Source organism: Phascolarctos cinereus, unplaced genomic scaffold (assembly GCF_003287225.1).
Source record: "Phascolarctos cinereus isolate Bilbo 61053 unplaced genomic scaffold, phaCin_HiC Scaffold_1;HRSCAF=81, whole genome shotgun sequence".
Taxonomy (NCBI): Eukaryota; Metazoa; Chordata; class Mammalia; order Diprotodontia; family Phascolarctidae; genus Phascolarctos; species Phascolarctos cinereus.
In genome coordinates, this window is record NW_027555514.1 from 35,367,322 (window position 1) to 35,392,341 (window position 25,020).

General features: G+C 35.1%; 1 protein-coding gene across 1 annotated transcript in view; it reads left to right on the plus strand.

The window, feature by feature from the left end:
* Positions 1 to 24,508, plus strand: part of SATB1 (SATB homeobox 1) — a 94,770-nt gene extending 70,262 nt beyond the window's left edge. The window contains 4 exon segments of the mRNA XM_078151422.1: positions 20,137 to 20,340; positions 20,931 to 21,026; positions 22,719 to 22,764; positions 22,767 to 24,508. Of these exon segments, the coding sequence (XP_078007548.1) occupies positions 20,137 to 20,340; positions 20,931 to 21,026; positions 22,719 to 22,764; positions 22,767 to 23,227 (807 nt within the window). The 3' untranslated portion in view covers positions 23,228 to 24,508.
* The last annotated feature ends 512 nt before the right edge of the window (positions 24,509 to 25,020 follow it).

The following is a 25,020-nucleotide window of genomic DNA, read 5'->3' on the forward strand; positions in this document are numbered from 1 at the left end:
CCATTCCCTCCTTGCTCTAAATTATATTGTTAGGAGATTATACAAGTATCCCAGCTTTGTTGCTTACTACCTGTGTAACCTTGGGAAAGTTATTTCAAATATCTGGGCCTAAATTTCCTAATGTCTAAGATTAAAGGGTTGGCCAGGACGAAATCATCTCTAATGTTCCTCTTGGTGCTAAAAACCTATTATTCTACTAATGAAAGTGCCATTTTCATGGGAATGACTGGTCCAGGAACAATTAGTTTGAAAACATTTTAGGGAAAGAGCAGGTTTTAAAAAAATAAGAACATGGTTTTGTATGGAAGTTGTTATTTTAGCCAACAGAGTTGGGGTAAGTGGCTAAAAAGTATGACTCACTGGTGATAGACAAGAAGTTTTTTCTTGATTAGAGTAGAGAGGAGAAGACAAGTGAGATTATAATAGTCAAAAAGGAAGCAAAGGTAGAGGTCCTCTGTGTGGCTGAAGGCTGCTCCCTTTTGGAAAGCTTGGTTTTCCGTGAATGCCCAGAGACCATTTGGTGGAGACCCTGTACCTGTTTTTAAGAATTTAAGTTAGAAAGTGCAGTAGCTTGAAGCTCCTGTAAAATGAAGTGACTTTAAGAAGGGATATATTAAATGGATTCTTCCTCTGTATTTTCTGAGGAGAGGAGATGTCAGGGCACAGAAACAAAGTGATGGTAAAAGATATGTTCGCATATCTAAGCATCCAAGTGGTTGGGCTTTTGACTAGAGTTATAGGAATGGAAAAGAAGCAGACATAAGAAATCTTATAAAGGCAGGAACGAGTTACAGACCAAATTTGGCAAAAAAGATAGGAGTAAAGTATCTCTTCTAGGGGATGTGCAGTTGATATAACATTGATCTTGGGGTCAGGAACCTGGGTTCAAATCCCTGTACTGGTTGGTAGACCTTGGGCAATTCACTTAATTTCTCGGGGCTTTATTTCCTCATCTGTAAAGTAGAAATAAATGCAAACTGTTATCATTAGATGATATACGTGAATTCATATGGGTTCCTCAAAGAGTTTCATCTCATTCGTATTTCTTGATTACAAACAATGGTACTTTAAATGGTGCTATCATTTGATTTATTGCTAGAATGTTTTGCTATTTAAATAGAATATAGATTAGGTAAAAGGTCCACCTTCAACAGGAGTCATTGGAATATGTGTATGCATAAAGTATAAATTCACATTCAGAGACACAAACACATAGACATAAGAGAGGCAGCCAAGTGGCAAAGTAGATAGAGTGTTGGAGTCAGGAAGATGGGAGGCATAGCCCACCTCAGCCACATACTAGTTATGTGGTGACCTTGGCAAGTCATTTCACCTCTATCTGCCTCAGTTTCCTCTTCTGCAAAATGGGGATGATAAATGATAATAAAATGGAGATATTAATATCACCTACCTCCACAGTTGTTGTAAGGATAAAATCAGATATTTGTAAAGTGCTTTGCAAATCTTAAAGCACTATGTGAAGATTAGCTATTATGATATAAACATATTTTTTAAATCCAATTCATGCTATGCTCAATTATTTGAAAATCGTTTCCTCTTTTTTTCCCCTAACTTGAAATTAATTTTAAATGTTTGTTTTGAGCTTGAGAAGAGGTCAATAACTTGCTTAATAATCAATTTAATCCTTGATTCGTATTAAAGAGGATGATGAACCCCATGGGTTAGAAACTAGAGGGCAAAATAAGTTTCTAAATTATTTTTTTTCTAAAGAAAAAAATTGAGAACTTTAATTTCTAAATGAATATAACAAAATATGCATTTGTAGTCAAATCACTAGCTGTATATATTGGTTTTTCAGTTCCCATTTCTGTATAAATACCCTCCACAGTCCTCTTGCTTCTTTCTACCCTTTGTGTGGTCCATATGGTAATCCAGTATGGGGAAACATTTCCCTCAGACACACACAGGTCTGTAAAGTGGTAATAATAATAGAAATGACACGATTTTGCTGTTGCTTAACATTTATCATTTTCCACCCACTGGAACCTGACCCCATTGTGCTGTCTAGTCAGATCCCTGAGTGGAGTGAGCAGTGCTTCTGAAGTCCAGGGCCCTGGGTTTAAATCTCTCTCAGGCTCATTACCTGTGGGACTTAATCTTTATGGGCCACCTCAATTTCTTTATCTCTAAAATGAGAGAAAGGTATTGTCCCACTGAATATCAATTATCCAATATAGTTGTAAACATAGCAGAAAGAACCCTACTGTCCCCTCCCTGCAACTGTGTCTTGAGTCCCTCACTTACCTCCTTTACTTTCCCAGGAAAAAAAGTTCTAAGGTTTCTCTGCCAGGACCTATTCAATTTCTTTTTCTCAAATGAGTCAACAGATGTAAGACACTTTGCATACCCTAAATCATCATATAAATGTCAGTTGTTGTTATTATTGATTGTAGTGAGTTTTGTGCTCCACCTTCCAAGATCCCTTCTGTCAAATAGTTAAAGTAGAAGGAATTCAGAGCTTGCGTGTGGATAGATGAGAAATATGAAATCTGTTTGCTGGTGTGGTTCTGAGGGCAATCATGAGTCTCATAATACTCTTTCCTGTTGGTAACTAACTAAAGAGTTTGTGATTATGCCTCATGCCTCATCATAGCATGAAGGTGACCTCAGTTTCTTAAACCTTGCCCATGGAAGGTAAGCTTTGAGGAGCTGTAACAAGCTGGGAAGACTTTGAGTATGGGCCTGGAATGTCTGTTTCCCAGGGCCAAATTCAAAGAAGCTTATGGCCAAGTTGGCTTCAGGGTGACAAATTCTTTGGCCACAACAAATCTAGAAGACAGTCATTTAACAAGCATTTATTAAGCTCTTGTGTGCCAGGTATTATACTAATTGCTAAGGATACGAAGACACAAAACAAAAGAAAACAACAACCTCTACTCTCAGTGAGTTTATATTCTATCAGAGGAAATGGTATATATATATGCGCTTATTTTTAACATATTCTGTAAATATTTACGTATATATATGCATAGTAATTAGGGAGGGAAGACACATGTGGTTGAGGAAGGGAGTTCAGGAAAGGTTTTGTATAAAAGGTGAATCTTGGAGAAAGTCAGATATTATATGAGGCAGAAAAGAGAAGGGAAAACATTCTGAGCATATGGAGTGGCCAACATAAGGACACCAAGAAAGGTGAAGAAGTGCCATGTGTGAGGAACACAAGATAAAGGCCATTTTTGCTGGATGTAGAATGCAAGAAGGGGAATAATGTATGAGTCAGGAAAGATAGGTTGGAGCTAAGTTGTGAAGTGTTTGAAAAGCTAAAAGCTAAATAGAATTATAGAACCATTGAATGGACTTATAGGACAGAATTAGAGAGAAGCCACTGGGGTTTAGTGAACAGAGGAGTGGCATGGTCAGATTGGCCTGAAGATCACTGAGTAGAGGATTAATTGGAAAGAGGAGAGATTGAGTGCAGGAATAGTGATTAGAAGGCCATTGCAGTGATTCAGGCAAGAACTGATGAGAACCTGTACTATAAGATGGTAGTTGTATGGGTAATGAGAAAGAAGGAAAGGGGAGAAAAGTCGAGGAGGTAGAAACTGTAAGATTTGGCAGATAATTTGTAGAGGGTTTACAAACTATGGCATATCTTTGAATTATTTAAGGATAACTGTTGCCAAATTAGCAGGTAGAAGTATTTGATGTAGGGTGTAAGGCAAAATCTGAACCAAAGAAAGCTTGGAGGAAAAGCTGTCAAAACTTGTCTGTTTTCAGTTATATGGTGCCATATACCTAGTGATAAGCTTTATTTCACCCTTAAAAAGCCATGGTTCTTTTTTAAAGTAAAGTAAAATGGGAAGGGAGTTTGTTTCAAGAATATATAAGAAACTTAATTCATATATGACTAATTCCCACAGTGGGAAATGAAACAAATACAGATAAAACTACAGGAAAAAAATTGAATCAATTTACATAAGTTTTATTTTTTGTGCCTTCTGTGCATTCATTGGATACAATGCTATAACTGAAATCATATTATTAAAACAATTTCTAGGAAATTCTGAAGCAGACCTAAAAATGTTTTTATTAGTTCTTATATATTTTTCTGATATTTGGAAACATTTGTATTTTAATGCTCATTACTTCAGAGTACCTATTTAATTGAATTGAAGACAGTAACAATCTTTATAGTATTAATTTAAGCATAGTTTTTTCACCAACTATCTCACACTCAGAAATAAATCTATTAGGGCATAGTTGATTGTCTACATGGTGGTATCTTAGAAATTCTGAGAAAATTCCCTCCCTCCCAACTCCAGTTCTCCCAGCAGAAAAGATCTGAAAGTCACCAAAATATATAGTCTCTTTACATTAAGACTTTGAAATCTGAGAAAATATAAAGACCCCTTGGTGGGCAACAGTTTTATTGTGAATGACCTGAGAAGAATGTGATAAGATAATAGGCAAATGATTTGAGGAAGAGTATAAAAAAGAAGAGGAGAGAGAGAAAAAGGTAGAACACCAAAGAAAAACAACCTACTTTTTCCTAGATTATCCTTTGTCTGCCCTGCCCCACCCTCTGTCCCCAGCCAAACAAAAAGCTTTATTAAAAGATCAGTGTTCTATTTTTAAAGGTCAACAGATTTAGATGTTATTAGTATAATTGGGTAAAGGTGCTTTGGAGGCTTCCCTTGGGCATCTTTACATTTTCTAGACTTACATAGTTCAAATTGTATGCTGCTAAAATAGTTTCCTGAGGCAACAAGATGGCTGTGTGAAGGGTTATATCTAAGCTCTTATCTATCATCACCTCAAAAATACCAAGAAATAAGCCAAATAAAGTGTTTAAAAACATTTAAAGAGAGTCAAGGAAAATAATCTTGCAAATTCCTATAGATAAACAAAGACTATAAAGATATGATAAAACAGAGGAAAAGGCTTATTATTACTCTGAAGAAATATTGTGGAGTTTAAAAATGCCAGGAGAAATTTACAGAAGAAAAATAGTTCTGCAATAACTATAGATAGAACCAAAGAAAATAAAATAGAATGAGTACAAGATACCCTAGAGTAATTTGAAAGCTTAATATGTAAATTGAAGAAAGAAATTATGAGTAAAATTATGATTTTTAATAAGAAACTTGAAAGAAACATTAATAGCTCAAAACAGAAGCTGGAATATCTTAACAAAACAGTGGATAAAACTGCGATAAAATAAGGGATTCAAAACTCCAAAAATTTAATAACTTAACAAAAATTATTAGAACAAAGTTAAGAGACAATTAAATGAGATAGACTTATATGATCTCCACAATCAAAGGGAATTAACTTAAAGAACAGAATTGGGAGAGAGCATCTAAGATTCATAGGTCTCTAGAAAAAATATGATGAAAGAGAAAGCCTTTAAAGCCATTTAAAGAAATCATTGAAGAAAAATGCCCCCAAAAAATTTGAACCAGATGATAAAAGTCCAGTTTGATCAAATCTATAGGATGTCAGAAGAGAGGAACCCCAAGTTTAATTTACCCAGAAATTGATGTCCCGGAATTGATGACTAAGATACTAGAGAACTGCAGCTGGAATTTCCCAGGATTACTTTACTAAAAACAGTAAAGAAAAGGCAGAAAAGAATTGTGGTATTCAGGGGGGGAAAGGAAAACATCTTACAAATGAAGATAATTTGACGTGTAAAGCTGAGCATAATCCTAATATGGGGAAATGAATTTTTAACTGAATTTTACTTCTAATCATTTCTTTTGAGAAAATCTGAGGTATGTTGAGTATAAAGAAATCATTAAAATATTCAAATTGCTTTAAGGTGCTTGGTGATGTCCATATGGATTGAACGTACTTGCATTTTGGAAGTGAAAAACAAAAATAGTGCTCCTTCAGGGTCCCATTCGGGTTTGGTTGTTTGAAAAAGAAACACCCCAGAGAAAGGAGGCACAGAGGGAAAATGGGGTTTGTATTTTCTTAAACTGAGGAACTATGTGTAAAATTATTCAAACACAGAAATCAAAATTGGGAAAGAGGAAGCACATTCGTATATCACACTCTGATCTGGGCTGGGATAAGGGAGTGCAAACATGTAAATGTGTGTGTGTGTGTGTATAATAGAAATACGGTATAATGAACAGGGAAGTGGGCTGGGATAGGAAAGGGAAAAGGTGGTAAGATGTCCAATCCAGTGGGGAAAGTAAGGAGAGAAGTGTTTTCATTAGAAAAAAAAAATGCAGCTGATTCCAAAAAAAAAAGTATGCATGTTTGTGAAAGACAAAAAAAAATGTTATTTGAGGCTGGTAGGTGAAAACAAGGGGAGGAGACTGGGATCAGTTATAGATCCCTAGTGCTGACTTCTTTTCAATATATCTAAAAAAAGTATTGTAATAGGATTTAAGAGAAGAAAAAGACAAATTTCATGTCTTAGCTGGGAGTGGGATAACTAATGCATTCACAAACTCACGAAATGGAGAAAGGTGTCAGAATAGATTAGAAAAACAAATCCAACAATTTTCTGTAAACAACAAACTCTCAAAACATAAAGATTCATATAAAATTAAAATGAGGAGATAGCATAGAATGCCTCATTTTGATCTAAAAAAAACCAACAGTAGCAAGAAAAATCTCAGTTAAAGAAAGCATAAAAATAGTTATACTCAAAACAACCAAAAAAAAAGGATACTATATGAAGTTTAGAGGTGCCATGGATAGAGAAATAATGTCAATATGAAATATATGTATAGTATTGAAGTACTTGAAGAAAAAGCCAATTGAATAATAAAAAATAAGACAAATTATACAAGATTTTCATGTTCTTTCTTATGTACAAATCCAAAGGAAATATAAATAAGAAATTAAAGATCTGAAGAAAATGTTAGAAAAGCTAGATATGATATTGTCTTGATTTTTAAAATTATTGATTATTAAAACAAATGGTTACTGAAAGGGCAATTGTTTCTCATCATGTGACACATTTAAATAAATGGATCACATGCCAAGGTATCAACAACTCAAAAATGAAAGAGAAAATATTAAATATATCCTTTATGGCCTAAAACACAATAAAAATTATAATCAATAAGGGATGTATGAACAAATGGTAGAGACCTAAAAAAATGACCAAATAAACAATAAATTATAAATTAAAGTTTCCTTTTTCCTCAGTTCAACTACAGAGCAAAGGGAGAGGTTAGTGTAAAAATCAAGTCAAAATTGGTAAGATTAAAATGACAGATTTGCAATCATAGAATAGTGAATTTAGAGTTGGGAGAGGCCTCAGAAATAGTCATTTTACAGAAGAGGAGATTGAGGCCCAGAGAAAAAGTCACTTGCTCAGGGTCATATTACTAGGAGAACATGGATTTGAGCCCCAGGTGCTCTGACTCCAAATTTATGTCCTTTCCACTCAATAATGCTACCTCTGTGTTACTAGGCTTATTGATGTCTACCTGAAATCAACAGGTTATTTTGATAGAGTCAGTTTCCATATTCCTGAGAAGAATGACACATCACCAAACTAGTACGTGGCAGAGCCATTATGTTAAGCCACGTCCACTGATTCCACTAAATCACATTTCTTAGGCAAGGGCTTATTCAGTCTGTTTACTTCTAGTGACAGAAGACTTTTCCACCTTACAAAACCTCCTTTTTCTTTTGTAAAGAGTTCTCAGTTGGTTTGAAAGTTTTCCCTTAAGATGAGCTGAGAGTGTGTCTCTGTACCTTGTATCTGTTGGTTCTAGCTCTATCCTCCGATACGAGAGAACTCTTCTTTCAGTGTTTCTCTTTCCTCATATGCTAAGAGCTGGTTGTCTTCACTCTAGTTTCAGTGCCTTTGTTAAAATTATAGATGGGAAAGAAAAAAAAACATTTAATTACCTCCTCTATTTTTTTTTAGTCAAAATATGCAAGGCTTTATTAGTCATATTTAATGTAATACATAAAATATTTAAATGTTAGATGTAGTCAATTTTCCTTTAAAAATCAAGTCTTTTAAAAACATAAAATAGTAGAGTCATCCATTTATTTGCATAGGGCTTAGAGCTAGAAAGTACTTTAGTGGTCACGAGCTCCCTTCCTTTCAGAGATGAGGAGACTGAGACCCATTAATGGGAAGTGATTTCTAAATCTAAGGGCACACAAATCGTAGTTGGTATGGGCAGGATTATGAAATCAGGCCCCTCTAAAACATCTAGTGTCCTGTCCAGTATGCTTAAGCTAAAATAAACTTGGAAGAAATTATTTTGTAAAAAAAATAATCTTTTGGCAATTTAAATATTCACTTCTTAATTTATCTGTTATGTGATCCTGCATTTTTATATATGGAGTTCCCTTAAAATGGGGCACATGTGTTATAGTGTTAGTAAGTTTTTCCTAATGACCCTCAGACTTTGTTATTAGGGAATTGGGACAATTTTAATCTACATAGATACATGCCTACATATGATGGCCACATAACAAAGCAGATGAATGAGCAAATAACTTCTAGAAAAATATAGCACTATCACGCTTAATTCTTGGGATATGATTGTGGTGTTTGGGTTTGGTGATTTTTTTTTCCAGATGGAGCTTTGTCCTTTTAGTGGCAAAATCATTTCCATTTTTGTTGGTAATCTTTTAAAAATGTATTATATAAATACTTCCAATATAGTATATACGCATTCTAAGTATGCTGCATGAATACTTAAACTTTAACCTTCCATGATTACCTGACTACAATGTTAGGAGCAATACTTATAGAACTGTCCTATAAGGCAGTAATGTCCCCAGTCCTATTGAAGCTTCAGTGGACCTCTGGCCCCCAACAATAAATTGACATAGCCTGCTTTAGTTGTATGTATCTTAAGTATCTTCACTCCCCCCCCCACCCATAAGCTGTCACCTAGCCTGGTACTTTTTCTGAAGTAGTTGTCTGATTGAGAGCTGGGAGGTGGGGGGGTGGGGTGGGGAGCTCATCTGTAAGCTCCTATTGAGATGTAAAAGTTTTCCATTCTCCAAGGCCTTGCTTTGGCATTCCCAGCCACATTCTGAATGGCTGAAAGATGAAAAATCTGACTGCCTTATAAATAAGTGAGATACTTCTATATTTTACTGATATTATGCAATTCACAGGGCAGCTAGATGGCACAGGGGACAGAGCACCAAGCCTGGAGTCAGGAAGATCTGAGTTCACATGTGGCCTCATACACTTACTAGCTATATGACCCTGAGCAAATCACTTAACCCTGCTTACCTCAGTTTCCTCATCTGTAAAATGGGGATTACAATAGCACCTACTTGGCAGGGATATTATGAGGATCCAATGAGCTAATAATAGCTATAAAACCCTTAGCATGGTGCTTGGCACGTAGTAAGTGCTATATAAATGTTAGCTATTATTATTAGCTCCCAGTTATCTGTGTGCATGGGGCAGAGTAGCAGCAGAAATTATGCAAAAAAAAGAATGTTTGGCTGTAGAATGTTTTCATGGTTATATTTAATGATTCTTTTTTCAGTTATTCTATTATTATTTATTCAGTTATTTAAGTTATTCATCTATTTTTTTCAGTTATTCAGAATTTGAAAGAAAGGATAACAAAACCACTTTGTAAAGGCACAAATCAGGAGCTGGAAAGGTGTCTGGATTGTGTATTCTGTCCTTTTTCTCACACCTTCCTCCTCCTTAAAGAGATCAACAGAATTACCTTGCACATTGATTAAAAATGCCATTCTGCTCTGTGGTTTCCTTTTCCTGGCTTGAAGAACCAAGTGGTTGTTTTTGGTTTCAAGGCTCTTGTGCTAAACAGGGATGGGGTGTGGCCTCGAGGCATAGGTTCCCCACCCCTCTAAGTATCATGGGAATTTTTTTTTAAGATACAATATCCATTTTGAATGAATTCCTTGCTGGGCATATTATACTAATAGAAACTTAAATATAAGATTTACAATGGAAAATGAAAAGTTGACTATGTATAGATTGAATTGAACTTTTCAATATTTTAGTATAGGACTAGAACTTTTATGAGATATATACTGCATGTTATTGACATTGCCTGGATTCTGTTTAAATATATATATATATATATATATATATATATATGTATGTATGTATGTATATGTGTGTGTGTATATATATGTATATATGTGTGTGTATATATGTGTGTGTGTGTGTGTATATATATATGTATATATGTGTGTGTGTGTATATATACATATATACACATACATACACATATATATTCACCTTTTCAAGTTATATGAAAGGCATTGCCACAGTAGCTAAAAGTATCTCCCCTGCTTCTGAACTTCTGATTTACCTATACCTCTCTTCTCTGTCCCCCCTTCCTTACTTATGTTGAGAGGCAGACTAGGAAATCAATCTCAAAACAAATTTCTGGCAAGTCATTCAGTCAATAAACATTTATTAATGTGCCAGGCACTGTGATAAAACCTCTCATTACTCTAGGCAACTGTCCAAGACTATAAGTTGTGGAGAAAGTACCAGCTTACATTGATGGAGGGAGTTTCCACACCTAGGAGTTTCTTGTATCCAATAAAATCACAGGTCCCTAGCTTACATTATAATTATAATTATTTGTTCCCATGTCCTGTCTTCCATGTTAAAAACTGTAAATTCTTTGAGGAAAAGGTCGCTATGATTTCTTTGTCACCCCCACAGTCCCAGCATGGTGCTTTACATATAATCTTGGTTGAATGAAGGAATAAAAATAGAGATACTTAAATGTCTAATTTTTAGCTACTTACTGTATTTGGTCATGAAAAGAGACTTGGGTTGAAAAAATATCAAATCAAAATCTTCCATTATTTCTTTGCATTAAAATCAGCCTTTTTGGTGGCTAGTTACTCTCCGAGGTAACATCAAACACTGGACTTAGTCTTGCCCTGAATGCAGTTATTTTGAGATGCTTCAGTTCAATTCAGTAGATTACATTAAGTGCCTATTTTGGTGGAAGGCAGATACTTTGAGTCTTAGATCCTACAAAATACAAACCTTCACTTTACAGGTGAGGAAACAGAAGTCCAAGTTAAAAACATTCTTCTGAGAAGAAATCCATAGGCTTTGCCATATTGCCAGAGTCATCCATGCCACAAAAAAAAAAAGAAGAATTCCTGTGGTAGTTGGTTATATTTTCTATTTTATGGTTCTTTCTCCCTGAATTCTCTCAGTTTTCCACATTCTCTAGATTTGGGGGCCTAGATTTTTAACTAACCACTATTATGGGCCTTTTTGGTTTTAAGCACAGGAAGAAGTAGGTCTTTCCTACCCTCATTTGCTCTCCAGTCAATCACTATACATTTTGAGCAGTTTCCTGTTAACTATACCTGAAAGAAATGATGACTATGAGGAATTCAGAGAAACATAGGAAGGTTTGTCTGAACAGGTACGATGAAGTAAGAAGAACCAGGGCAACGATATGCACAAGGAGTATAATAGTATAGACAACAATTAGAAAATAAAAAACCACACACTCTGATCAAATGTAATGACTAATTTTAATCCTGCAAACATAAGATCAACTGCATTTTCCCTGTCTCAGTAGAAAGGTGATGAAAAATGCAGAACGTCATATCCTGAACTATTGGAGGAAGTCCCTGAATTGCTTGGATTTGTTTAACTGTTTTTCTTTGTTACAAGGAGGGTTCAGTAGCATCAAGAAATGAATACATTGTAGAAACAAAACAATGAATAAAACTTTTTGAAAAATATATATGCTCATGTAAAATTTCACATAGGTATGTATATACTCAAAATTATATTTCTTTATCAGTAAATGCATATACATACATATATGCCTCCCTGTAACATCCCTGTAGCCTGATAACTTTTCTAAATGAGAGTAATTTCAACCACATTTGATCAGATTTCAGAAAATACCTTGTTGTGGAAATTTAATCAAACAATTTTGAGGAAAAGAAAAATCACCACCCACACACAATAAAACACAAATAACCACAGAGGCAAAACATAAATCACTGCAACACACATTCCCTGGTTATTATTTTTTTTAAGAACTCATATCTTATTCTAAATGTAGTCATTGAGAAGAGAGTACTTGAATCAATGAATAGTACCATAAAGAGAAGAACTTTGGAGTCATAAAAATGACTGTTTTTTTTACTTTATTTTAAACTAAATGTAAGAATAGGCATAATTTGTAAAATATTGAGCGCTCATCACAAAATAAGCAAAATTTCATTTCTATTTTGGAAACTTTTAAATAAATTATTTTCCTTTACAAAATAATCATCCCAACCAATCAGCAGACCCTTTACGAAGGGCTTATTATTGCTGGCATACAAAGACAAATGGAAGAATCCCTGCCCTCAAGGAGCTTCCATATTACTGGGGAAGATAACTTGTACATCTATAGGGACTTGCAAAATAAGTACAAGGTCCTGTTCTCTAGTTTGGGAAAGGCACTGGGCCAACTGGTTGTAGAAAATGGCTTTTGAGCTGAGCTTTGAAGGAGACTAGGGATTGAAACAGTTTGTGGGGAGGGGTGAGAAGTGAGAGCATTCCAGGCCTGTGGGAGAATGTATGCTAAGGGCAAAGATGAGGGTTGGGGGCAGTATTTTGTGCAACAGCAAGAAAGCCAATGTGGCTGCTCCAAAAGGTATGTCGTCAAAGAGAAGGTTGAAGCCATGTTGTGAATCCAGAGGAGTTTTTATTTGATTGTAGAGGTAATAGGGGACCACTAAAATCCACTGAACAGGGTAACGGCATGGCTAGACCAAAGCATTTTAATGTGTTCTTTCCTTAGGACACCATGAATCTTTGACTACCAAGATGAGTCGTTTTGGTTGTACTTGTAGTACAGAAATAAGCATAGCAATCTTTGCCTTTTCTAAAAAAAAAAAGTCTTCTAGTAGGAATATCACAAACCCCCATACCCCCCCAAAAATTGACAAAAACCCAAAGTACTGTTAGAGTGACATGATTTTTTTTTCTTCTCTGTATATTGTGCTTTATAAAATGTATACAATACCTATAAAAGCAGTCATAGCTTATTGGAGAGAAAGCTTGCCTCAGACCCAGGAAGAGTTGGTGTCCAGCTCTGAAATATAGTGTCTGTGTGATTGTGCGCAAACCATTGAACTTACTCAGTGCTTTAGGCAGCTCTTTAAGACTATAAGTCACATAGAAGGTGCCAACCAACAGTTGGTAGAAGGAATTTTCTCCCCAGGAGTGTCCTATATCTATGAAATCACAGGTCCAGCCCCTATCCCTGTCCAGTACTGAGAAACCATACCCACAGCCTAGATGGTATTAACTGGAAACATTCTGAAACATGCTTTCTAGCTCACTGTCACTATTTGTGTATGCCCTTATTTGTGTAATTGGCAAAACTTGCTGATTATCCTTTTTAGAATATTGAAATTAAGTGACTGTCTATGTGGTGATTTTAGAGTGGAAAAGATTTTGTTAATACTATAATACTCCAGACTGGAAGCCAAACAATTTATTTCACATATATTTTTAATAGGGTCAGTTACTTAAGATGAAGACTGGGTTTTAAAGACTCCTGAGTTGTGCCTTAGGGCAGTTGCATTTCTTAGTCTAGCTATTTGCATAATTTACATTTTTCACTTTATGTAAAGATCTTCTTGAACTGAGAATACAATAGTATTTTCATATAATTTATAGAGGAGAAAAACTTCTTAATGTTAATGCTAGAAACCCCACTCATTGTTTTATAAAATAATATTTAGCAAACATTTTTCTTCTAAAAGAACTTCATAGCATTTAAAGGTTAACATGTGAGACAAAACCCAAAAAGTATCTTAAGATGGGCATTTTTATTACAGGACATGATGAGATAGTTCTGATTAAATTATGTGATGATTTGAATGGGAAAGAAGACAAAGTGCATCATTTCTTGCCCTCAACTTCAATGCCTTTAATCAAATAATGACCTTCTGGAAATAGTTAATTTTGAGCATTTGGAAAGATCAATACCACTTTGCCACCAAAAAATGGCCCAGATGATGAAATTTGATGTATTTAAAGTACCATTTCACCCTTTTAACCTAGTAAATAATTTAAAATGCTTTCAGTATTCCTTTGCCACCATTATGTTTCTCACTGTTACATGTTATGACTTTTATTTTCTTTTATGGCAAAAGCAACCGTTCATCATAATGAATCCCAAAGTTTTGGTTTGAAGCATACATACTCAAAACACAATAATGCATTTTATCCCAATATAAAAGGGGGAGTCTATAAATAATGATGAATTTTCATTTTTATAAATGTGATCTATAATATACATATTACTAAAAAAAACTACTTTTTTCTAAATACTAATATTATTATTCTAAATTAATAATTTCATTATTCTAAATACTAATAATTTCTACAAAGGTTTGATGACATTTACGTCACTATTTTGGAACAAAATACTTCGGAGAGATGTTTCAATTTCTCTTAGTTAAGTAACTCTGCCGATAATATACACGGTCACTATTGGGGCCCCCAGTGAGATAGGAGACCTCCTTTGAGTCTGTCAGTTCTTTATGTGACTGTATTACATTAGAGGAAAGCTCACTGATGATGCCCAGCACCGCTGAAATGAAGAGCAAAGTCTGAAAACGTAACTCTCTGTGAATTTGAAAGCAGAAGTTTGTCATATCATTAGTCCATTTGGATCTCTGTCCTATCCTTAAACCCAGTGTGAAGGGGGGGGGAAGAGTTTGGGGCCTCTTACAATTAAAGCGGCTTTTTATTCGCTTATGGAACATTGCTAGAAAATCACCCTTGAGTGTCTTCAGCTTTGTAAATAAAAAAAAATTGCCCTCTATTAGCATGTTTGTGGGCAGATTCAAAACTGTCTTCATTAGCATAAGTAACACTCACAGATTCTTTTAAAAGTCGAAAATTATTTACTGAATGATAAATTGCTAGCTTTAGAGCTGGGTGTTGAAAATGTACTCATTCCAAAGGTGTAGTGTAGTTTAGTCTACAATACTGATTTTTTTTTAGTTGGAAGTACTTTTTTAATGGATTATGTACTTAATCCTTGTTCATAGTAGATGCTAAAATGTGATTCATGCTTTTCACTAAAATGTTTGTATCAAATACCTCCCTATTTAGATTGATTTCTTTTAATACCATATATTATTATACCATATGCCCCAGAGATTGGAACAAAATATGCCTGAAAATAATACGTAAGGCAGGGGAGGAATCATATCTTAGCATACAGTCTATAAAATGTTTTGCCTTTTAGCATTCAAATTGCCATTCTATTTTTTCTTTTAAATGTATTTATGCCTCCTAGTTACAGTGAAAATTATTGTCATTTTTTTACTTCACAAGGTTTGAAATGCATATGTATGTATATTGTATATGTATATATGTGTGTGTTTTTACAGACACGCTACATATATACATATGTATGTATATATACATGTATGTGTGTGTATATATACACACACTATATATGTATATATGTGTATGTATGTGTATACACACACACAGTGCCTGTCTGTAGCAGGCAAAAGAACTTTTCCTGCAGAAAACTAAAGTATTTTCCATGGAAAACTAGTTTTGCTCAGAACTGTCTGCTGTTCATGATATGGAGGGATCGCTCTGGCAAGACTTGAGAGGTACAATAAATTCATTCCTGAAAGGAGGTTACTTTACTCAGTCAATTAAAATCAGCGTGCACCCCTTATCCATTATAATGTTGGAAAGTGAATTGACTTGAATTAACTGTTCTAAAAAGAGAGTGGAGTGGAAATCAGAGATTTTGTCTGGTAGGAAATTAGCAGCTGAGAGATGAAGGTGCCAGGATTTTTATTTAAATGTGGTACAACACGATCCTGTCAGTAAAGCACATCATTAGAATATTGAGCCGAGAACCGCTAATTTCTGCTTTAAAATGAGCATACAGTCATGCGCCTCCTGGACTGTCATAAATTGTCATTGTTATTATCTTTGAGTTTGAGGTCCCCTCCTCTTTTTTTTTTCCCTGCGATAGTTTTGCTCTCATTCTGTATTCTCATTTTTTTTAAACCTCTTATGTTTCTTTAATAAATCCCTAACCAAAAACAGTAAGAAGCTGCTTATTTATTTTTTTATACATCTTGGGTTTAGCATCTTTTTCACCGTTTTCTTGCTTACTGTAGCAAGACATTTGCAGATGGTACTTGGTTACTATAAAGTGCATAACAGTATTTCCTTTGTGGCAGATGGATTTAAGACTTTTAGTTCTCAATAAATGTAGGTTTACAATACATAACTTTACAGGATTTGTGTTGTATATAACAGGTTTGAACATATTATCTCAGAATTCATCTGCATGGCATTTTCAGCTTAACTAGGGCTTGTGCCAGTTGTTGGGTTTGTGAGGGGTTTTTTCTTTTTTTTTTTTAAGTAATAAGGGAAGCATTGTGATTGATAGCAGCTAAAGGCGTGATTTTGAATAGAAACAAAGGGTTTGGAACAGAAGGTGTCAAATTAAACTTTGTCAGTTTGAAAAGTAGTAACATCCTGAAAGTTTTACTAATTTATTTACATGTGGCTACTGTTTATATTTTGCCCTCTTTATATTCAGTGTAATGTTGCTTGGCAAATTTACTGTGTTTAAAGTTTAGGTGGTTCCTTTGTACCATTTTAGTTTCCTGAGAATGGATTGGCCTAATTATTTTAAGACTGTTACTTCCCCGTTTTGGTTGGTTTTTTTTTCTTTCTACAGATTGTGTAGAACAGTTGTGATCTATTTTAGCTCGTGGTTTCTCATCCCCACTTTCCGGTCATGTCATGTTTTAAGAACCATAGACCTCTCTGGAAACATAGTCATATTTGTATTTTGAAGGAAAAAACTATGGTATATTTCTACTTGTCTGTTCCTCCTGCCCCAAGCATGCCTGTATCTACCCCTAAAAGAAAAACAAAAACAAAAATATCAGCACACTACTTGGCAGAACACAATTGTGTTTGTTAAATATTGCACAATAATATTTCAACTTTACTGTAGAATATTCTTTAGATTGGTTTGTCTAGTAACAATGCTCACGTGTTATACAGTGCTGACCCAGCACCTGGTGATAAACACTTGGTTTTACAAGAGATCTAAGTATCTTAACTTCAGTCCCCTCTACTAATATTCTGTCATCATCAATGCAATTTCACTTAATATGCAGTTCAAACAGAATATTCAAAGTTAGTTTTAGGATAGTATTAAAATACCGCAAACCTGATTTTCACCATCACAAACTGGAAATGAGCCAATTACTTCCACATTGCCACATAACTGGCATGTCCAAATGTCTGTTTTTCATTATGGTTTTAAGAAAATCGCCCTTGTTGTTGTTGCTGTTGTTGTTAGAATATCCTTGCAGAGCTAACAGTTCCCAGCTGCAGCTTTAAATATTTTCTAAGAAGCATCTGATTTCAGTCTCTTAAAATCATCTTATTGCCTTGAAAGGCTACCAGACACATGCTTCAACTTATAATTCATCAAATTATTTTTAGATAAGGAATTAGAAGTATTATTTCAGGGCAGAGGTTAATAGCAAACTACTGGAAATGTTATGTTAGTCATGGGCAATTAATAAAAATAAGGATCCATCTCATAAGCATAGAAGCACAGAAGTGACAATATAAGCAAAATATTTGTTGAATGAGTCAAGGCTCTTTTTCTGAAATATTTGTTAAACCAGCGTGAACGTGATTGTTTAGGAATTAGCTATCATTATTAGCCATTCTAAGAGAACTAATGATTTTCTTTTCCAAAGAACATCTGTGATCCACATGTTTTCACATATATCCAAGTGCTAACTGATCTCTATATAACTTTAAGGAAAGTTTTGAAAGGATATTCAGGTTCTTTGATGTTTCTCCATGCTCAAAGCAGCATTTTAACATCTATGTGATCTCTTGTCCATTTTAAGTTACATATTTGAGAAATAATCCATTGTCTTACAAGGAAATTTCTGGAATTCTTATTGTTCTTCTTTTTGTGGGGATATAGACTGTTTGGCTAAAATTAGTAAGTGTGCCATTTTGTGTTACAATTTTAGTGGCTTCTGAATGACATATGCTAATATGATCATTTACAGTAGACATGATAGTATCCACAACCTAGAGATATCACTATTGAGAGGCATGGCTGAGAAAAAGGGTCTGTGATTCCAGCCCCAATTAGGTGAAGAATGATAATAAAACGCCATCCAGAATGTATGAGCACAGGAGAGTAAGAATCCAGATCCCACCTGGCATTACCTAAAAGCCAGTATTCACTTAGGCAGGTCTCTTAGATATAGATACAATTAAAAATTTCCTGTTACTGTCTTTGCCTTAATTCCAAAAGAATACTTTACCAGTGGGGTTTAAGGAATAACTCCTCAAATTTATATGGTGCTTAAAGTTGTAACAGCATTTTCTTTACAACAATTCTGGAACGTTTTGTTGACCAACCGGAAGGCTCAAAGGGGTTAACGACTTGCTAGGCAAATATTCTCCACAGCCATAATTGAGTGTGGATGGTCTGTAAACATTTTGATGAAGGTAACGATTGGTCTCCTAGTTTCCTATATTCATTGAAAAGTATAGTAGAGGAAAGTTCTTTCAAAACTTTGCAATGAGATTGCCATAGCCAACTAAAAAATTATTCATTCAAGTTAGAAAATATGCCTGGGTTTTTTTTATCTGTCCTTTCTTCTTATGGTTGAATTTTCTTATACAGCAAGCTTTGAATTAAATCCATGGGGTAGAGTCAGTATCACACTTAGATGATCAAGCTTGAGCTCTGGTCTAACTAAAAGAAAAAGAAGTAGAACAACAGCTCTCAAAGAGACCCTATTAAACTAGCAATGGATCTGTTGAGTGATGACAGCATTGGCCTGTTTTAGCCACGTTGTGTAGCTAAACTATCTAAAAGACAGCTAGTTCCTCTAATTATTTCCACTGAATTTTGCCCAGTAAATGAAACGACCAATACTTCAGGGCTAAGAACATGAAGATGGAAACCTTTCTACCAAACCATATTCTTTCTCCTAAATAATAAGCATATAATTTTATTGGAAATAGAATCATTTCTTATGTGTCTGTTTAGTGTCCATTTGGAAGGGGAAGGTGAAGAAACAAAGTCCAACCACCATCCTTAACTTCCCAGGCCTGATCCTGGCTAACTTAAAATCACGAAGGAAAAACCAGCTTTCTGCTCTTTCCTGACTAATATCCTTGCCTTTATTGTCCTTATCTACAAAATGAGTCAGTGTCTCCTTCTAGCTGTAACATGACTCTGTCTGTATTGGAGACTTCCCATGGCACCTCTTTCCCATAGAGCCCTCTTACCTAGTTTAGCAAAGTAACTAAGACAGTAACCCCTGGGTGGGGGGTTCTAGACAGGTGTACTATCCTTTAACCTTTTGATTTTTCAAAGAAATTGTAACTCAGGCCTTTATGGCTGGATCTAACTAAAACTCACCAGAGATTCTGCTGAGGGCACATTCTGTCTTTCATCCTTTTGTTCTTCCTTCTAGTCTTTAGGAAAACAATGAATCCTTTGGCCTTCCAACCACCTTTGTACATTGATGCTAAGGAATAAAATCTACCCTTTAGGTATCTTACTGAGGGATCCTTTTCTTTTAAAAGGATCTTAAAGAAAGTTTCCATTGCTATGATTTATGTTGGACAGCTTTTTAGTAAAAACCTAAGTTCTAAAGTTCTTCTTGTCCAGAATAGGAAAAATAATTAAACAATAGCAAGCAGCCCCTTTTTTAGGAGAAAAATAATTCCCTAAAGGGGAAATCATTACCTATATTAAGTCTCCTCAACTGGAAACAAATTGGCATATACAACAGGAAAGAGAAATATGCAATAGTATACATACACTGAAGTTTGATAGACTTCTATTCATATTCTGGAACTTTGGATAAATGCTTTCATGCTTTGGAGTCTTGAAAATGTATTTTTAATCCCTAAAAGAGAAAACTGGGGCTGCCAGTACAAACAGTTATGACAAACCACTGTTGCAGAGGTAGATTTGGGATACAAATTAAAAGGTTGTCGACAGTCTCACAATTAGTAGTAGATCGTAGTTCAGAAGAGTGTTTTAAAATGATGAAAAATGTTAATTTTGTTATTGATTTTTCTTAAATACAAAAGGGAGACTGTTATGTCAACCATCCACTACTGTAAGCTGACCATGTGGTACATTTACCTTTCAGGGGTGGTTGTGTGAACTGTTACGCTGGAAAGAAGACCCATCTCCAGAAAACAGGACCCTGTGGGAGAATCTCTCCATGATCAGAAGGTTCCTCAGTCTTCCTCAGCCCGAACGAGATGCCATTTATGAACAAGAAAGCAACGCTGTTCATCACCATGGTGACAGACCTTCCCACATTATCCATGTTCCAGCTGAACAGATTCAGGTTAGTTTACCTTGGCCAATCCAATATAGCACTAAGTAAATAAAGCTTGAAACTTAGCAAAGGAAACGAGTGTTTCTTTTTTTGCTGCCAGACTAAACAGGCTTCTTAGCAAGATATAACAATACACTGTCATCTTCCTTGGAAGATAAAAGGAGAATCAATGTGTCCTTTCCTTATTGTGTGCTTTTCCCCCCCGAGTGTGACAGCTTTCCCTTGACACTTGTAGCTTGGAAAGAATCTTTCTTAATGGGAAGTTATTTATTTATTTATTTGTTGATTTTTGGTATATGTGGATTTTTAAAAATTGTTGGTGGGTTGGTTAGCTTGTACCTTTGCTTTTAAATCAGAATTTAAAATCCAAGCCCACCTCTGATTGACACTATTATAGGTCCCAAGTAAAGGAATGAATGCTGGTGTGGAGAAAGTTTCTTACAGACTTAGCCTTTCTGTATCTTGGATTCAGTGCAAGAATAAAATAGTAACCCAACTACATCTTCTCTCCCATTCAGTCTGTTAATATCCTCTCACTTGTCCCTCCCTTAGAAATCCCAAATCAGGGGTGAGTCAATGTATGTTTGTTTTTCCTTCAGAGCCCCTCTCCCACCACCCTTGTGAAAGGAGAGCCTAGAGGTACTTTCTCACCAAGCCTGCTGACCCCTGGACCATGGCTGGGTGCTGCTCCACAGGTGAGCTGGCACAAGTTAAACATGTCAGGGAGAGAAGGGGGGGTTTCAAGGACCCACTCCCTCCATCAAAGAGAAATAATTTATCATTACTTGGGGGGGGAAACCCCCACCACACAATAGCAGCAACCCCAAAAGGAGGTTTTGCCACAGAATCCAACCTGTGCTTAGGAAGAATAAGAATTCCTTCCCTTCCCCACTCCCACACAAAAGGTCCAGGTTCTGGGTTCCCAGTGTCAAACTCTGTATTCCTATAGTTCATCAGGGTACCCTTTTGCTTCTACTGCTGTCAAGGGTGAACTTAACGCTACATCATTCATTGCTGTTTGAGAAATCTACAGACATCTTTTCAGTTTCCTCTTTGGAAGACAAAACAGTTGGCAGAATTCTCCAACTCTGCTATCTTTGTGAATTACTTATATTATCTCTATAGGAGAAAATACATATATATTTACAAAGCTAAAAAGAATGGAGCTTTCCAGCCACTAGGAAAAAAGCCATGAGTATGTATTAAAGATAAAACATATTGAAAAAGGCAATCCCTCAGAATATCAAGCACTAAAATAATCGTGAAAGCCTGAAAAATTTACTGTTTGATTTAGCAAAACTAAAAAAGAAAAAGATATATGTTAAGTATAAAACAGTACTTGTTTGAAAATGTAAATTGTTTTTAATAAAATTGCTTCTTAGGGGGATAAAAGGAAATGCTTATGCATAGTATAAACATTCTAATATTTTGCTGCTTACTCAGGTTGATTTGCCTTGCTGGATAAAAAAAAGTATCTACAGCATACAATATGTGAATGTGTCGTATTTATTATGTGTAATTATATATAGCAAATTACAGCACATATAGATACTAATTATTAACAAGCATGCCTACACTAAATTTGAAACTTCGCAATATGAGTTTGGCTAAGGAGAAAAAGTCTTTACACACCAGAATCAGCTAAAGTAAAATTTTACAGCTCAGTCATGATGAAGATGTCCATTGATACATCCTCTTGGTCTTTGTCATGGAGCTTTGCTACTTTTTTTGGTGTCACTTGATAAGAAAGTCATAAATCAGAGACTTTCACTGGTTCTTTTGGACTAAAAAGGGATAGTAACTCGAAACAGTAACAGATCTTGATGAATTGACTTCGATTTTAAACATGATCTTCAAACAAAATGACATTTTCCAGCTCCTGGTTGAGAATAACTAACACGCGCGCACACACACACACACACACACCCATTAGTTCTTTCCATTGGTTCCTATAGCTCACCTTTTGAAAACATCTTTGATTCCAATTGTTTCTAAATCCTTGTTCTAAATATCTTCGTTAATTACATCATGATTTACTTGGTTAATTTCTTCTTTGTTTTGTATCCTCCAAATTAAGTTTATTGCTTACTTTTTCCAGAATGCTAACTGGTGACTTTTCAGAGCAGAGGCCCAAAATCAGGGATTTAAAGGTTCCACCAATCCATGATAATCCACCATATTAGTACTCTTCCTTCCTAGGTCATATTATTTTGAGGTGGATTTTTTTTAATGTTTTGAGCCATTTAGCTGTCTTATGCTTTTTATTCCAACTCTTTGTTCCTCTAAGGAGCCATTTGTGGGAATGATGACTACTTTTTTTTTTATTCCAGTAAGCTTTATAGATTAGTATCAAAAATAGAACTTAATTTTTTTTCTTGTCCTTATAGCAGCAGCAGCAACAGCAGCAGCAACAGCAGCAGCAGCAGCAGCAGCAAAGCAGCCCCAACCCCAGCAACAGCAGCCTGGGCCCCGACTTCCCCCTAGGCAGCCTACTGTTGCTTCACCAGCCGAATCAGAGGATGAAAATCGGCAGAAGACACGACCTCGAACAAAAATTTCTGTTGAAGCTCTGGGAATTCTACAGAGCTTTATACAAGATGTAGGCCTGTATCCAGATGAAGAAGCAATCCAGACTCTCTCTGCCCAGCTTGACCTTCCCAAGTATACTATTATTAAGTTCTTTCAGAACCAGCGATATTATCTCAAGCATCATGGGAAACTGAAGGACAATTCGGGTTTAGAGGTGGATGTTGCAGAGTATAAAGAAGAAGAATTGCTGAAAGATTTGGAAGAAAGTGTCCAAGATAAAAATGCAAACTCCCTTTTTTCAGTGAAACTAGAAGAAGAGTTATCAGTGGAAGGGAACACGGACATTAATGCTGATCTGAAAGACTAAGATAAAAGTATTATTTTCATTCAACAGTGCCACTGGTATTAACTAATTAAATGAAAATTCCATCTTGCATTCTCTCAGAAACCTTTGTTGTTCATTGTTTGGCCAATGAGTCTTCAGAAACTTGCACACACGCACGTACACACACACACACACACACACACACACACAAACATGAAATGAAAAAAAATGGATAATGCAGACCGCTAAATGTTTTACTCTGTTTTACAAATTGCTCTACAGCTACAGATGAAGCATTGAGGATTGTTTGATATTAATTTGTGTTCACTGGCTACACCCTGTTGTATCCAATAAGCATGATACCAGTGATTTTTGATTCTGAAGCTTTCAAAGAAGCATTACAACTTTGGTGATTATTGTTTCATTTTTATTATTGTTATTATTAATTATTATTATTATTATTATTACTGTAACACTCCACACTTGATCTTTGAAAACTCACACTTATTTTAAAGAAAAAGAGAGTTTGTTCCTCTTGCTCTATTGTATGTTACAAAAGAACTATATACTGTGGAATGCAGTTTTAAAATAACACACGCCAACAAATGCCTTGTATTATATGGCACTGCCGTAATTCAGATTTGTTTTCTTTTTTGGAAATAAAAGGTCACTGTAATATTTTTTTTTCATTTTCATTGTTACATGATTTTTCAAAATGGAAAGAAAATGTGAAACACAATTTAGTCCTCATTATTTATTTGTAGATCCTGCAGCATCATGTTGTAATTAATTTTTTTTGGAAGTTTCCGTTAAATGTAATATTGCTTCCTCGTTCTCATACTGATTCTTTTCTATTTATAAATGTATTTTGATGGGCAGTAAAACAAAGTGTCTTAAAAGTTTTAAATAGAGAAAATGTGCTTTACACAGTTGCCTATAAAAAGTGCTCGATGTTATCCAAGCAATTCATTCTATAAGCTTCACTCTTATTGTTGTATGCAATTTTTACTATCATGCAAATAAGCTTAGGTAAATAAAACTAATAGATCACCTTAGAAACTTATGCAATTAATGTGAAAATAATTGATGTTTGCAATGTGTCTTCCTTTGGTTTACAATCAATTTCAAAGCAACATCTGTATAAATTTTCTGTACAAAGGTGTATTTCTTTTTTATGAGTTTATTGCTATGAAAACACCAGTTATTTTGGTACAGCTAGCTGTTTTTATAAGTGTATCACAATTTTCTTTATGCAGAACTGTTCTGACTAGGAGTGGTTATTGACTGTAACTACACAATTAAAATTGTTTGTATGGTATGCTATGGGAGGGTTTGTCTGCTTATGTATACTCACTGTAAAGGACATTGAAGGCATGCCCTCTCTCTCTCTAGGTGGCTAGTGGTACTTTCCCAGCAGTACCTTGTTCATTTGAGAAAGACCATCTGAAAATTTCTCTCTCAAGACTTGTATTAGCCTTTGTAAAATTTACATGTTGATGGCATGTGTGTAACACACACACACATACACACACACGGACATTGAAGTTCCACGATGAAAATCATAACCTGCCTTGTCTTGGTTAACATTTTGCCTGCTAAACCGAGATAGCAGGATATTCTGGAGTCCAAAAGCTATCAGGCACAAACATATTTAGAATCCCTGGCAGTGATGCTCTTATAATGGGTACAGCTGCTTTTATTTTGTGCTATGTGAATTATGCTCACACTGTTCCTTATACTAATGTATAAACACTTTAAAAGGCCATTAATAGTCACATAAAATAAACAGAAAAAATGGCTCTTTAAGAAAATTCCTTAGTAAGCAAGATTTTGAA